This window comes from Gymnoscopelus microlampas, assembly GCF_963454915.1.
Source record: "Gymnoscopelus microlampas genome assembly, chromosome: 7".
In the NCBI taxonomy this organism is placed as follows: Eukaryota; Metazoa; Chordata; class Actinopteri; order Myctophiformes; family Myctophidae; genus Gymnoscopelus; species Gymnoscopelus microlampas.
Genome location: NC_139944.1, coordinates 37,217,630 through 37,234,461, shown reverse-complemented (window position 1 = coordinate 37,234,461; position 16,832 = coordinate 37,217,630). Strand labels below are relative to the sequence as shown.

Here is a 16,832-nt window from a genome sequence, read left to right as displayed (position 1 = left end):
GGATTTGGATTGGCTATTCGGCCGCTAATCCACACCAGCTACCTTGATAAAGGCTTTGGCTGAAACGTTGGGTTTGTAGAGGTCAAATCCATTATATGTTAACAAAAAAGATAATACAAAGTAAAGTCTTAACTTATAATTTATCAATTTTTCCAACTTAAAATTTGTCCAGATTTAAATTAGAAAAGTGCACTGCTCTGATCGTGGGTCTTTGCCAAGCTGGGTTGCCAACCGATTGCAGCCGGCAGGAGGCGAGGAAGGTGCGGGGGAATATCATTTCTATCTTCTACAGTTCAACTTATTTGTGGCACCCAGGTTTTTTGGAAAACATAGTTTTCGCCTCACAGCCTGGCGAAGACAATTAACACTCATCTAAAAGATAGTTCAATTAATATCTCTGGTAATTATTGGCATATTATGGCTGGTACCTGGAGGGAGACATGTGGAGACACACCCTCCTTTGTACTGAAAGAAAATCAGTGTCACATGACACTATTCTCCATTTCAACATGTTAAACACTTACCCCTTCTTTCATCCTACAGTATCATTCAAGTTGATAATAGTCAAAAAGATTGAAGTTCAAAGCTAGGCTTCCTATTTCAGGTGGAATGGGGACACAGCGCATCATCAAACAATAACAGATGTTGCCCTTGAACATAATTTACTCTGGATCGTTTCCTGGGGCAACCAAGGAAATGGAATCGCTTAAAAGCTTTAGAGGGCCATTGCCTCCTATTTCACATCACGCGTCTTCACCTCAGGTTAACTTCCTTACAGCCAAAACAAAAAAACACAACGGTTTCTTTTCTAGGAGCTTTCAGAGGCATATGAAGCTGAACGAAAGGCCAGAGGGAGCCAACCGCTCATTTTATCTGCAGCAGTCACAGCAGAGATAGATGCCATTGAGAAGGGATATGAAGTCGCTGAGATGTCAAAGTAAGGCTTGCAATGCTGTCACCACCTTATATAACATGTTCCCAATAACTATATTTTAATTGCAAGTGAAGAAGACTGTGCAGGAGTCCTTTCTTATAAGTTAAGGAATTTGCCATTGATTGATCACGTAGCTTTAATGACACCTGTGTGTGTGTGTGTGTGTGTGTGTGTGTGTGTGTGTGTGTGTGTGTGTGTGTGTGTGTGTGTGTGTGTGTGTGTGTGTGTACGCGCACACGTGCGTGCACATGTGTGTCTGTGTAGGTACCTGGACTTCATCAGCGTTAAAACATGTGATCTTCATGTTCGTCAAAACAATGTGACAGTCCACCACAGCACCTTGTACCACGGAACAGATGCTACTGAAAATGATACCAACATAGTAAGAAATACGCAATATATCACAATGCTTAACTATACCTATGGTAGGAGACCTGCATACTGTATGATGAGCCCTCAATCATACAACTGACTGAATCTGAACCAGGTCTATATTTTGCCATATACCATCAAACATCTCGGCAACAAAGTTTGTCAATTAAAGCAATACATTGGCTATAGCGCAACAGTCCATCCTCTTTGGTCCTCTCAGGATTATGTCATGCAGTACTGGCTGGACCGAGGAGCCCCTGCAGGGAAGCTGTTAATGGGCTTCCCCACACATGGACGAGCCTTTACCTTGTCCACAGCAGAGAGTGGCCTGGGTGCCCCAATCAGTGGCCCTGGTTTACCTGGCCCGTATACCCAGCAGATGGGTGTCTGGTCCTACTACGAGGTACGGCAATCTGGGAACTAGTGCCCTCACCCACCCATGTGTGTGCTCATGCGACTACACGCACGCACGCACGCACGCACGCACGCACGCACGCACACTCACACACACACTCACACACACACACACAGACACACACACACACACACACACACACACACACACACACACACACACACACACACACACACACACACACACACACACACACACACACACACACACACACACACACACACACACACGTTTGTCTCATAGTATATCATAATATAATCATATTACCGTAGGTATTATGACTTATAATAATATATGATAATATTATCTACTGTATAAAGTTCAAGTTGTTGTGGGCCGCAGGTCTGTCTGTGGCGGGCTAGTCTGGGAGTCTTCGGCTTGGATCCTGGACAACAGGGCCACGGCCACTGAGTTCTGATTCAAATCAACAGCCAATGAAGAAAAGGGGGCAGGATCCACATGCAGTGGGTGTTGCATCTAAATAGGATCGACGGGAAGCAATTTCCCCTTAAGAAATTTCGGCCGCCATTGTTGTGTACTGCTGTTTGCCTCTCGTCTGACTTTTTAGACGAGTTGCACAGCTGTCAGACCGCTAAGAGGTGTGTCCGCTCATATTCTGAGCGTAAGTTACATCCCGCCCACAAATACCAGGGCTCTGGCCCAGAAGTTCCCCGCCAGAGCTGGCCTTAAGTTAGTTGAACATGTGTGACTTGAACCCATATAGATTGAACCAATCAAACATACACTTCGTTGCCTGGGGTCCCCTCAGGGGGTCTATACTTGGCTCCCTCCTTTTTTCCCTCTACACCAAATCTCTTCGCCAACAATAGCCAATCTACAAGCTCACAAAGCATCGCGCTGCAATGTGTGAATCTTCACCTATTATGACATGCCCAGAATAGGGATGCTATAGAGTATGTGTAGTTAAAATGCTTGTTTCCTCTTTAGATCTGCTCTTTCATCAGAGGGTCCTCTGTCAACTGGATTGATGCTCAGAGAGTCCCATATGCTGTCAAGGGGAACGAATGGGTGGGCTTTGACAACCAAGAAAGCTATGAAGCCAAGGTCTGACCCTGCTGGCGGATGCAGACAAGATACAATTTAAATTCCTGTTTCAAATTATTTTCAGATACATTTCCTACATCCAACCCAGCTTCTTTCTGTTCTCCCTTATGCAGGTGGAGTATCTGAAGAGCAGGGCGTTCGGAGGGGCCGTTGTATGGACACTGGACATGGATGACTTCTCTGGACAGTTCTGTCAGCTGGGCAGATACCCACTGATAGCACACCTGAAAACTCTTCTCATTAATGGTAAGGCCTACAGCCCTACACAGAGTCATATACCGTACAGTACAGTACAGTACAGTACAGTACAGTACAGTACAGTACAGACAACAGCATATATTAGCACATTTTCATATTTCATCGTATGACCATGTCGCTCTTTGGGAGTGTTGTGGTCATACAACAAAGTACAAATTAGGCTATATCAGATTAGGCAAACTAATGGTTTATATTTGGCCACACACGTTGCTGACTCCAGTGTTGAGGAACACATATTGATGTATTTTTCCCTTACTTTCCTTTGTAGACTCGAATGCATCAACATCAACATCACCATCACCACATCAAACCACTAACCCCACAACCTCTTCCTCCTTCCCTTCTGAAGTCACAAGTCCGACACAAGAGCAGCCGACCACCGAGAGAGGCCCCATCACCACGACAAGACCAGGAAGCACCTGCCAGCAAAACATCACTGTTGTGTTTCCCAATGTACGCTTCTGCTCAAGAAAACGTGATGGATTGTACCTGAGATCAAATGATCCAAAGATTTTTTACCAATGTGTGCATGGGAAGACATCAACAGTGAGATGCCACAGCAGCAGCACTGTTATAACGGACCTGGTGTACAGCAAGGGAGAAGAAACTGAGCCACTAGGGAGTATAGTTTTGATTAATCTTGCCATAGCCACACTACCCCATGTGTTGAGAGTATGGTGCAACAGGTGATTTTATAATGTATGAGAGAATTCAAACACTCCTGTTCCTACGATATGGAGGAATGAAGATGGTGTGGACAGAATTGCCAATCAATAAAGACCAAAGATAAATAAATAAAAAATATAAATACATTTGAATAGTTTTTATGGCCAGACATTCCAGTATACAGTACCTCACTGTTCTACGCATCTTGCCAAAAATCTATATTCATACTGTATACAATAAACGTGATGAAATTCCACTAAAACCTGAATATATCTTAACTTACAATAACAGTTAAACTTATTAGTAAGAAAACAGTTTGGCCAGAACATTCTTTAAAAAGTGTCAAAGAACTTAGACTATTGACTGGTACTGAATAAAATATTTAATTCTCTATTTTGTATTTTGCTCGTTTCATTTCATAATAAAACATCACATTAACAGCAAATAAACACCCAAACCGACCCTATTCATTCATTGACCTTACCGAAAGGGGTCATTTACAAAACATTTCTGTTACAAATTAGATACAACTTCAAAGGTATGGACACCCAACAAGGTATGAACTGGTCCAAGGTGCTCGGGTGGCGCAGTGGTAAAGTCCCTGCCCACCACCACGGTGGTTGTGGGTTCGATCCACCATGGTACGTGTCTATGCGAACACAATTGGCCTGTGTGTGGTGGAGGGAAGCCGGGCGGGGAGGGTGATATTGGTTGTTGCATGTACTAGAACGAAGGAGGAGTAGAACGAAGGCTTTACATCCTCCCAGTGGGGGCTCCTCACTGGCAGGTGAGTCAGCAGGATGCAACAGCAGTGACAACACAGAAATGTGTGTGGGGAGGAATCAATTGGCATAACGACAAACAATAATTGGCTACTCTAAATTTTAGAAAAGAAAAAACAAATAACTGGACCAATAAAGATAAAATGTTCACACAATTGCTTCTTGTATCATCATAACTCTTAACATAATTACATCTACTAGACCATACCCGGTCGACGCATCCGTGGGGGGATATGCGCACATGATCTGGCAACCCGGGAGGAAGTTCGTCCCATAGCTGGGCAGCCCCGTAACCATGGCGACATTCTTTGACACAAAAGCGCTAATAAGAAGCTGAGATTTGATGAAATTGAAAAACGGGCTTCACAGTTAAGTTCAGATGGTAATGGTCAATGGCTGTGTGCAAAATCAGAGCAATTGGTCCAGCCACTGAGGAGAACCGGGTAGCTTCACCTACTCACCTACTCAAGACGGTTACTAGAATTATAGTAGGATTATAGTAGGATACCTTGCTTATTGCAGCAAACAGTCCAAATGGTGTGTGTGTTAACTTATCAAGACCACCAGATGGAGTCAGAGGGCACTGGCTCAATGAAGGTACATTTCATTACCCATTACTCAAACATGCTCGTCCATCTTCACTCATGTAGATTACAGTACATTCCACATAAGGAGGGTGTCTATGCTGACTGGTTGACAGTAACTATGCTCAGGCCTTGATATATCCTGGGTGAGATGTTTATACAATACATCAAAGACACACATTCCACATGACTGCACCTTGTGTTGTGACATGGCTGTTGGCTGTGCAAGGATGGTGAAATGAGAGTGCCTAGCAGCTCCGCCCATCTTGCTTGATCTTCTGGATACTGATCTGGTGTTTATATGCTGTCCAAGAAAATCAAGGGCAGGAAAGACTTTGGATGGATGGTCATTGATTTTCTCAAAGGCTTCTACAGCAGCCAGTGATGACGCTGTGAAGGCAGTGTCGCTAGACACCATGGCTGACAGGTCTTGGCACATTTGTGCAAACCTTGCTGCAGCAGCTTGATGTGACACTGGGACATACCAAATATAAATACTGTATATTTTTATAGAGTTTAGAAAGTGCTTTATGAAAATGGAAACTGTAACGTGCCACGGTTAACATCAGTATAAAGAGCAATAATGGAATTAAAGTATAATTAAACTAAAGCAGAATATAATAATAATAATAATAATAATAATAATAACCTTCTTATAGATGGATAGACACCTGCAGAGCCACGGCGTACAAAAAAAAAAGGAAGGAAGGAAGACAAAATAATCAGTAGCAGACAGCTGGCACCACCAAGCTTATCTTTTTCAAGGCCGAGAGAAGTGGGAATTCACAGCAGCTGAAATCCTTCACACGATGGGAAGTCATAATAGAGACTATTTCTAATAGACTGTTTCTCTCATGTTATGGACACCCAAAAATGTAACTTGTTAGATGCACTGCTACAGCTCTTACAATGTCTGCTGTATAGATCAGAAAGAAACAAAAGGTCACAGCTAACCCTGAACAACGATTAGTAGCTAATAATATGATACACACAAAAGAGAGATTGCTCTGTTGCTCTGATCAGAAGTATCACTTTCCTACAGGGTGCGTCTGCGGTAGGAAAGTTTCCATGGTGCTTACTCCAACCTTGCACTTTGTAAGACACATATTCATATTCATGGTTTGAGCGTCAGCACCAGCAACACTAGAAACATTTAAAAAAAAAGAATACTTATTCCTGAAAGGCACTGACCTTTCTCTGATTCATCCTGGTCAGGTTCGGTCGTTCATCCATCCTAAAATGGTCAGATTGGCACTAGATGTCAGATACATCACCGTAGTGTCCAGAAGACTATGGTGGTTTCCATCACTGGTAATAGTATGTCTTCTTTCTACTGAAATGACAAAATACAGCACAGTTTAACATGTTAACAGTTAACTGTGACTAAATAAACAAAACAAAACAAACAAAAAAAAGCTCCTCGGAGCACAGGTCTCCGCTAGGTCAGGTAGGTTATTGTAGCCTCCTGGTGGTGCTATAACAGGCCAATGTGAAAAGGGTGGCATTTCTTCCTCGGCCTAGTGGGAATGTGTGTGCATGTTTCACGGCAATCACACGCTGCGTTCATGATTTGAGGCATATTTCAAAACGAGCCACTCGTGCAAACTTTAGATATATTAATATTAGCCAATCAGGATGGAATATGAAAAATCGGACAGATCCGACTTGATCACATGACTATAGAGATACTGTACCGATTTGCGTGATGTTTTGTTTAACTATGTGACCCCTGGTAGCCTGCTTGGTGGTAGCGTGACCATGATGATCTCTCACATCATTTATTTGCGAGTACAGACAAACTATTGCAGTGTGACACTGCATTCAATAAAAATCCTGTCATGCCCTTCATTAATCAATCATCATACAGGTACATATCATAGCTGTTTTGACTCTCTAGTTTTTTTTCCAATCCGTACCTTAGAATTTCTCATCAGACTTTCTCATGTTTTGTTTGTCTAAAACCAAGGAGGTTGTGTTTTTATCCTTGACGCTACTGTGAGAAGCATGCAACGTGTTTTTCTTTTAATCATAACGTCTAACAAATCAAATCAAGTCTTTTCTCCATTGTTGACATACTTTAGACTTTGTCATCAACATAGAATGCCTGTTCACCTTCAAGGAAACCACAACTATTGGAGCTACCTTGCCAAACAAAAAAACAAAAAAAATAGTTTAGCTGGTAGAACTTGATTTCCTCCTCTCCTCAAGTAACGCTGCCCTTTGAAAAGCCAGCCCCTCAGCCTTGAATTCTATCAAACGAGCTCCAACTTTGATAGGCATCCGTGTCAATTCAGACATGTTTGACACGGTGAGCTCCTTCATTTTATAAAAATGGTGTCCCTTAAACTCCCTTTAGTTGTTGGGGTATTTTGCCACAGTACAATTGCATGTACGTATGTGTGGTATTTGTCTTCTGCATTTACCCATCCTATTAGGATCGATGTATTTATCTGCAGAACAAATAATGCAGAATCTGCAGCAATATTGGCTATTGGCTGATTGATTGATTGTTTGATTGAATACTTTATGAGCAGTTTGCAAAAAAAAGCACAGGAAAGTAAAGTACAGTTCAAAACAATGTCTGCCATGAGAAAACCCAAGAAAGCCTATATGGTTTGTTTCCATTGGGTCCTTGTACTCAATTCAGCTAAACATTTAATGATAGATGTAGTAAAGTGCACATCTGTGGGACTTTGCCACTATTGATAAAGGAATGAGGGTCCAGGCATTCCTTCTCCTTAGTTAATTAATTAAGGAAAGAAGGGGATTACATAGTTACACCAATAAGACTTTTCATGGTAGAGCTCCAGACAAAGAGTCCCAAAAAAGCACTAGCAAAAAGCAATGTCCGGATATTTTGGGCTGGTACTTATACCCAGTGTGTATGCATGTGCACGCTGTCTTCTAAGTTTGTGTGCATGAGGTATGTGTGCTCTGTTCCAGATGTCTAAATGTGTGTGTGTGTGTGTGTGTGTGTGTGTGTGTGTGTGTGTGTGTGTGTGTGTGTGTGTGTGTGTGTGTGTGTGTGTGTGTGTGTGTGTGTGTGGGGGCATGCAAAAGATGCCTTCAATGGGCATGTGGAGTGTGCGTTTCTCTCTCTGAAAATGTGTGTGTTTTTAATTGATTTGTGTGTGTGTGTGTGTGTGTGTGTGTGTGTGTGTGTGTGTCCATCCATATGTGTGTGTGTGTGTGTGTGTGTGTGTGTGTGTGTGTGTGTGTGTGTGTGTGTGTGTGTGTGTGTGTGTGTGTGTGTGTGTGCGTGCGTGTGGTTGTGGAAGTGGTTTGACAGGTACATGGGTGTTTTTGTGGTGTAGATAATCGTGTAGACCAGGATACGCTACAATACAAAGACACCCATGATACATGATACTGTTGACCAACAGGTTTTTCTCCTTTGTACATATAGTGTTTTGCATTTGTTGATGACATGTATTGTGTTACTTTCATGCTATGTTGATTAATTGAATACAAAGGACCACAGTGGAAACAAGTCTTTTTAGCCTTGATGTCTGACTGTACCTCGTGCTGTTTACATTTTTGACTAAGAAAGTATTCAATCAATCAACAACCTTTTCATACTTTACTTTTGGGGGCTTTTCTGAACCTTTATTCACAACAAATCACTGTTTTGTGTTACCTTAAAACACTTTCTGGCACCTTCCTGGATAAGTTCTGTCAACACACCACCATGTCAGAGGGTAAACTTTCTGTCCACTGCCTGAACAAGTGAATATGCAGCACAGCGATGATATCTATACAATCACACCTCTCTCCAATCTTCTTCAAATCACAGACATGCATTATTCTATTCTCTGTTGTGCAATGCCTAATGTATGAGGGCAGTCACCAAGTCAAATACTTATGTAAACCTAACTTGATGCTGTGTATGCCACTGGCATACCTGTAATGCAGCGTTAGCCGCAATAATGCAGGGTTGATGCAGTTGTTCATGTGGGGTTTCAGCCTCTCGCTCTCTCAAATTAGCTTTTCTGAGAAGAAAGTATTAACATGACCTTGAATAGCCTTCTTATTCTGGGTATAGTTTTATAATGAGCAGCATCGTTCACTTCAACATGTCACATGAGCTACTGCAACTGAAGAAATGCCACATGATCTGAAATAGCTCTTACTGAAAATCTAACTAACAAAAAGTAATACTAGGCTGTAGGCTATATATTGTTGTAGAAATAGTAAATTATTGTTGTTATTACCGTTTTTTTCTGTCACAATGGAGTCCATCGTGTCAGTTCGTTTTATATATAACTGAAGTAACGTTAGAAATAACCACTGGACTCTATGTAAAATAAAACAACTGGTCTGGTGGAGACGAGCTGGCATACAGTACTGCCTGGATGTACACACAGTCACACACTGATCACAATCCTGATAAGGAAGGATGAAGATAGACCAATTATTTGTTTACTAACATTGAGACTGGACATTATTTTTAACTCTATGGACTGGACGCACAGGTGATTGTTTCACGCAATCAATTCCCAACCTGTTGTTTCGGGGTGCGCTGGTTTCAGCACAGCCCAACCCCCTCTTGTGTGTTGGCTAGTGAAGAGCGTCCTAGCGAGACCTGATAGAATGGGTTTCATTGCACGCATACTGGTTGCACGCATACTGGTTCTTATTAGTGTGACGTCGTCTGTTAAGGGGTCTATAGACCCCTTAACAGACGACGTCATACTGGCTGCGTGCAGCCAGTATGCGCGCAACGAAACCCATTATATCAGGTCTCGTTAGGACGCGTCTCACTAGCCAACACACACAAGAGGGGGTTGGGGTGTGCTGAAACCAGTGCACCCCGAAACAGGTTGGGAATTGATTGCGTGAAACAATCACCTGTGCGTCCAGGCTCAATGTTAGTAAACAAATAATTGGTCTATAGATGAAGCCTACAACAACAGTACAAACCACTGGACTTCACTTGTCTTATGAATCGAGTACGTGAGGACCCCTATTGAATCAATCCGAAAGGCTTCTTTGGGTTTTTCATTTTTTTAGTTCACCTTGTATTTTGAACTGTACTTCCATGTGCTTTTTTTCTCTACAAACTTCTAAATAAAGTATTCAATCAATCAAAAGAACTTCAATTCCCACAATTCCCCATTATTATTCACTTCCGGTTTAAACTACACGTAGCAGCAGCACAGTACCACCACGGCTCAAAAAGAGAACAGAGAAACATCCTTTGGAAAGTAGCTGTATATTTTTATTCTCAGCATATTTTATGTACTTTAAACCTTCATAAATGAACATACTCCGGTGTGGCTAACCTGGGTCAGTCATGAGCAGCAGTCGTATCTCCTCCTGTTGGCCGCTTCTTCGCGTATCAGCTGAGCTACAGAGCTAGCTGAAGTAGCTAATTAACGTTAGCCAGAGTTAGCGAGTTTGTTTACACTTTAGTTGTTTACAAAGATGTATACTTTACTCTCTGGGTTATATAAGTACATGTTTCAAAAGGACGAATATTGCATATTGATCCTTGGACTGGATAATGCAGGCAAAACGGTGGGTAGCTGTCAAGTTATTGGCTAGTTTGCACAGTATTAGCCTTGGATCCAGACTATCTATCATATTATGTATTTTATGACTGAATACATCTATGATAGTCTTGATCCAAGGCTAGCACAGTATATTGTATGCAGAATGCTGTTTGGGAAATGACTACTCTGCACCCATCCTGGGTTTGTAGGTATGAGTTGAGATGGTAAGAAAACAGTGGTGGAAAGTAACTAATTACACGTACTACTCAAGTACAATTTTAAGGTACTTTTACTTCTAGTCCACTACATCTCAGAGACAAATATTGTACTACAATTACGCTACAATTATTTTATAACTTTAGTTACGAGTTGCTTTGTAGATTTGAATTATTATATTATAAAACATACATTAACCACTTCAGCCCTATTTAAACCTGGGCTATTTGAAGATAGCCGATCTACAATTTGTAGATCTGCTATTTTCAAAAGGTTTTAAATATATTGTATACATAATGATACCTTGTGAAACGGGACATTCGGCATAATGAGTACTTTTACTTTTGGTACTTTTACGTATATTTTATATTTGTACTTTTAAACGCAGGACTTGTACTTGTAACAGAGTATTTCTACACCGCAATATTGATACTTTTACTTAAGTAAAAAAAATGTAGTACTTGTTCCACCACTGCAGTATAGTGTTATGATTTGTAAAATAAAGATGCCTTGTAATGTAACTTGTACATGACACACTTGTTTTTTTAAACACATGTTTTCCCTGCAGACCTTTCTAGAACAGACCAAAACTAAGTTCAGCAAGAACTACAAAGGAATGAATTTGTCCAAGATCACCACTACTGTTGGCCTGAACAGTAAGCTCACCCATTTCGTTTTACATCTTTAGCCTAGAACATTTTATTTCTGTAGTTTTATTTTGTATGTCTCTGTAACTTAAGGCATTTTATTGAACTGCATATATGCTATGTGTGCTATCCAAATAAAGTATGGTATATAGTATGGATACAGGCCGAGTGGGCACTCTGGGCACCTGCTCAGTGTTAAATTGGCTATTTCTTCCTAAATGTAAAAGATGAAGAATAAATGTATGCTTTGGAAAATGTTCGGAAAGGTTTTCTGATTGATTGCAGTTGTTATGTAAAGTGTACATGATTTGAACATGTGTGGTACATCATTACCAGACCTAAATTTACCATTCAACTTCTTAAATGCCCAAAATCACTGGCTATCCACAGGCTTTTTGCAATCTGTGGTCATTTAGAAATATTGGGCCTTAAAATATATTTTATGTAAATTATTTGGCCACCATTTTATAAAATAAATATGAATATGAAATATTAATTACATAAATATAAATCAATGAGTAAGGTGCCCAGAGGTCTCAGGTGCCCACTGTACCCGTTACCAAGCCTATAGTGTTAGGGGTGGGCATGGCTGAATAGATGGAGAATAGAGGCCTTCAGGGAATCAAAAGGTCCCCGGTTCACCCCCCCCCCCCCCCCCCCGGTCTGCCCAGTCGAAGTTGGAAGTGTCCCTGCACAAGACACTTAACCCATTAAAACCAGGAAAGCATCTGTGTCATTTAGATTTTAGCTATGTATATAACAACATATGTTTTTCAGAAAACTCACTGTGCGTCTCTTCGTGCCCCGCTGCAACCTTTTACATCTGCTATTTATTTTTTAATCTTGAAAGTCTTGATTTTAACACAAATCATCTCTTCTGGGCATCCGTGGCACAAAACATTTTCAGATGGGGGTCTGTGGCTAAATATATATCAATGTGGGGGTCCTTGGCACGAAAAAGTCTTGAGAACCACTGATCCAGAAGGCATACGTAGAATCGGCCTCAGGTCTTAAAGGGGTTAAACCCCTAACTGCCCCGCGGGCGCTTAATGGTGCCCACTGCTCCTAATGTTACGATGGGTAAATGCAGAGGACATGTGCAAATGTAACAGTGACACAAAAAATATCCCAAAGGAGTGGGGACGGTAACAACTTATACTAAGGCGCTACGGTCACTTATAAATGATTATAGCATGATTATTATGCAGATTATCTTGCTTCTGGGTATGCTCTAATGCTCTGTCAATGTAAACCTATTAATCCATCACCAATAAACCACCATTCACAGTTGGCACAATTGATGTGGGCAAGGCTCGTCTAATGTTTTGGGATCTTGGAGGACAAGATGAACTTCAGTCATTATGGGACAAAGTAAGTTGCTAATTGCTACTGCTATGTCACATATTGTCCATATTACCCTGGCATACTGGCGAATCTGTGTATATATTGTTGGAATTTTTGAACAGAATTAAATCAGGCGTGGCCTGTTTCTTTTTTTGTTTTTCTGTTTCGACATTTTTTTAAATTGGTCAATTTAGACATCTCATCATAAGACTGCAGCCTTTTTTGTAGCTTTTGTAATGCCTGCACTCTGTTATTGATTCCCAAATTGTCCTTGCAAGCGGTTTCCAGTCAGCTGTAAATGTCACTGCTTCAAAGTCTACTATCACATTATGATGTCCTTATTGCCTGTTCTCAGTACTACGCTGAATCCCATGGAGTGATCTACGTGATTGATTCAACTGATGAAGAGCGTCTTTCAGAATCAAAGGAAGCCTTTGGTCAGTATCATCGTGTGTGTGTAGACAGACAGATAAATAGGTGTGTGTGTGTAGACAGACAGATACATAGATGAATGTGTGTGTAGACAGACAGATACATGTACGTGTGTGTGTGTGTGTGTGTGTGTGTGTGTGTGTGTGCACAAAATACTTTTTGGATCTGACAATACTTGCCATTCCTTCCAGAGAAAATGATTAGCAGCGAGGTTTTGGAGGGCGTTCCACTTCTCGTGCTGGCCAATAAGCAAGATGTAGCGGTACAGTACCATCCTTATTTTTTGGGCATTAACTATTCATTCAGTATGCTAAATGCTTTGTAAACAGTATAGCCCTCGTCTTGTTGATGATTTATACTTAATTTTTCTAGTCTTTAATCGTTGTCATGTCTTCCTTTCCCAGAACTGTTTATCTGTGCCAGATATAAAAACGGCTTTTAGCGACTGCGCTCCAAAGATCGGCAAGCGAGATTGTCTAGTGCAGCCTTGCACTGCGCTGACAGGGTAAGGTTCTATGATTCTTCCAGGATAAGATTGTCTAGTGCAGCCTTGCACTGCCCTGACAGGGTAAGGTTCTATGATTCTTCCAGGATAAAGGTGAAAACATCCAGTTTAATTAGTCTGACTGGATTACGTTTTGTGAGCTCAGTCATCGCTTCTCTTTTCAAAAACCAAAGTAGTGCACTTCCTGCCACAAAAGCTGCATGGCCATAATATAGTCTCTCAAGCCATGCAGACAACTATTGCACAATCTTCAAACGCTATATAGAGTCTGTAACTACACCTCCTGAAAGCCGTGAAGGGAAGCTGTCCTCTGTTGTCCATGTCTGTTTACAAAAATACATTTTGAAATATATTTAAAATATATGTTTGAATTTCCATTTCTGCTTAGCAGCAAGTAGGACAAGTCACTGCAAAGACGAAAGGGAAGTGGGGGTAAAGTGGACACCCGCTTCCTAGCATTTTCAGCGCTTCCGTTGCACAGACTATGGAAGAAGCATTTGAAAATTGTGTGAGCCAACAATGTGTCCCAAGAGACTAGCCATGATATAACTCACAAGAGTTAAGAGTGTGCACTGTGCATGTATGGCTGAGCAAATTGGGCAGTATGTAGTTTTATATCGTTGGCATGATTTGAGACTAGATATCTTAAGCCCTATTTTATACTTTAACATTTTTTTTAAATTGCATTGTGAGCTTGTAGGTCGGCTATTTTTTGAAAATCTTATCTTAATATCAATATTGAGGTATTTGGTCAAAATTGTCATGATACTTCATTGTCCATATTGCCTTGGGTCTTCATTTAGAAACTACCTTCTCTTTCAGGGAAGGGGTCAATGACGGCATCGAGTGGATGGTGAAGTGTGTGGTCAGGAATATCCACCGGCCTCCAAGACAGAAGGACATCACATAAGAGGACATCTTTGACAACCAACACCTAGCTCTTGACACTCATTTTGTGACTGTGACTTTCCTCCTTAAAGACTTTCAATATAGCTAAACCCTTGGAGCCTGAACATCTTTCCTGTCTCCTTGTGTTTGGGCATCTCTGCAGTGGCTCCGAGAAGTCCCTCTCGGATGAGAGTCTTTGGACTGAGTGGCATGATATTTATATCAGTTTATATCAGACCAACCGGGTTGAAAAGTAACATTTCTTTCAAAGCAGTATTTTGTTTTACCCTGCTTTGCGTGCAAAGGATGTGTTCACTTTTGTTTTGCCACTAAACCTTTCTCGTTCAAGGTTTGGTGATTTTCTACATTTTATCAGATTTTCATCATTTTCACTTTTTTGTGTTGCAATATTGAACTATGGACCTGTCATCAATCTATTCTATACAGCGGATCTGGGGTGGATTTGATATGAGCATTGAATGGTTTCTGTGCATTTTATGCAAAGGGACCTCACTACAAATTGTGGGCTAACGGGAACGTACAGGAACGCTATAGTTACTAAATGCACAAAGAAGGCCCCCTTTCCAGTAGCCTAATGGACACAATACTAATTTTATCATTGGAAGTGACTTGTAGTGGATCACTTTATACTGACTTTTAAGTTTAACTTGATGTATAGCAAGTCTGAAATGATGTCCTCATTGAAAAATAGAATATTATTGTAATAAATCTAAAAAGGAAAAAACGATTTGTCATTTCTGAATTGCACTAGACTACAGCTTTTCTTGAGCGTGGCCTGTTCTTATAACCAGTGGGTATAGCCATTTTTGATTTACATATGATCTGAAATATACTTAGAAGTACCATTTATTTTAATGAGAAAAACATCTAAGATTTGAAGTATCAATCGGTCTCATACCGTGTCCTTGATGGGAGGTGTTTAAAAAGAAATAATTTAAATGTTGGAAATTATTACATTTATTTACATTACAGAAAATGGAAAACATCTATTGAAAAAAAGTTTTGTCCAGAGAAAACGATGGAACAAAGAATTGCATTGAGTCTTTATTACTATACATTAATGGCATGCACTGCACTCAGACATTAGTTTGCACATGTGGTTCATAATATTACTTCCGTGGCTTCCTGTCTAGCCAACGTGATTCACTAAAGGGGAAGAATGCTAGTAATGACCTGCCAGTCATGTTTTACTGCTACTTCCACGGAGGCCTTAATTGTTGCTCATGCTCATAAACCTGAATCAATGACACAGGGTTATGGCAAAATAACCTCTCCCACTCACGGATCCTAAAAGCCTTCATTTTAATTCATCAGTTTAAAAAAAAATGTTATCTGTCAATGTCAATTTGCATGGACAAGAGTTTTTGAATCAGAAAAATATTTGTAATGGTATTTATATGTGAAGTGGCCTACCCTCCATTATGAGGGAAATTGATTACTGTTACAGGTCAAACAGCATTGAATCATTCTTTGGCATGGATCCAACAATGGCAAACCTTCACTGGGAGGTGAGGCGCATAAAAGACTACATTAGTGTCTCCTCATGCTGATCTCTGAAAAACACGAGAATCTCAGCCTTATCCTGATTGGTTGTGAATAGAGTAAGCAGCACAGGGTGTAAATAATGCATTGGCTGTGTGACAGTCTTTCTGATGGATTAGAGGTGGTGCTAGGGGGATGCTGATGTTAATGTTTTTTTTTATCCCCATTGCCATTTTTTTAATTTACCCCACCCATATGTTACAGACGAGACTACAGATGTAATACATGTGCTAAATTACAGTAAGTATGATGCTGGTATATTCAACTAGATGGACATTAAAACATTGAACACATGTTTATAAGGCTTTCCCCCCAAATTACATGTAGAAGAAATATTGTTAATGTATTTATAATTTGATGTCTAAGTAACATATCAGATACATGACAAAGAAATAGACTTATATATAGCCTACTTTAATAACCCATGATGCCCATGTGATGAAGATTGCAAATTGTTTTGAAGTAATGCTCGGTTAATTTACATTGTACAGGACTCAGGATTTCTTTTTTTCATGATGTCCAGCCAGAGTATCAATTCAACTTCATCCAATTGGCAGTCAGACACAACTGAAACACCTAACATTGGATAGTGGTGGCTAAAAAGGTGACTATTAATTTGAGTTTCCCTCACTGGTTTATTTAAAACCCACCCGATTTGAGCTGGAATCG

At 40.6% G+C, this 16,832-nt stretch overlaps 1 protein-coding gene across 1 annotated transcript; it reads left to right on the top strand.

The window, feature by feature from the left end:
- Positions 1–10,218: 10,218 nt before the first annotated feature.
- arfrp1 (ADP-ribosylation factor related protein 1) lies at positions 10,219–14,857 on the top strand. The gene is made up of 7 exons (XM_084062192.1): positions 10,219–10,593; positions 11,353–11,440; positions 12,720–12,802; positions 13,131–13,212; positions 13,399–13,469; positions 13,612–13,712; positions 14,535–14,857. Exons 1-7 carry the CDS (start codon positions 10,501–10,503, stop codon positions 14,620–14,622), a joined length of 606 nt encoding a protein of 201 aa, XP_083918318.1. The 5' UTR covers positions 10,219–10,500; the 3' UTR covers positions 14,623–14,857.
- The last annotated feature ends 1,975 nt before the right edge of the window (positions 14,858–16,832 follow it).

Bases quoted from the DNA above. Each gene is read 5' to 3' on its own strand.
- arfrp1 (XM_084062192.1), top strand. From the start codon at position 10,501: ATGTATACTTTACTCTCTGGGTTATATAAGTACATGTTTCAAAAGGAC. The intron at 11,441-12,719 runs GTAAGCTCACCC...CACCATTCACAG, and splicing joins CACTACTGTTGGCCTGAACA to TTGGCACAATTGATGTGGGC. The intron at 13,213-13,398 runs GTCAGTATCATC...CATTCCTTCCAG, and splicing joins AGAATCAAAGGAAGCCTTTG to AGAAAATGATTAGCAGCGAG.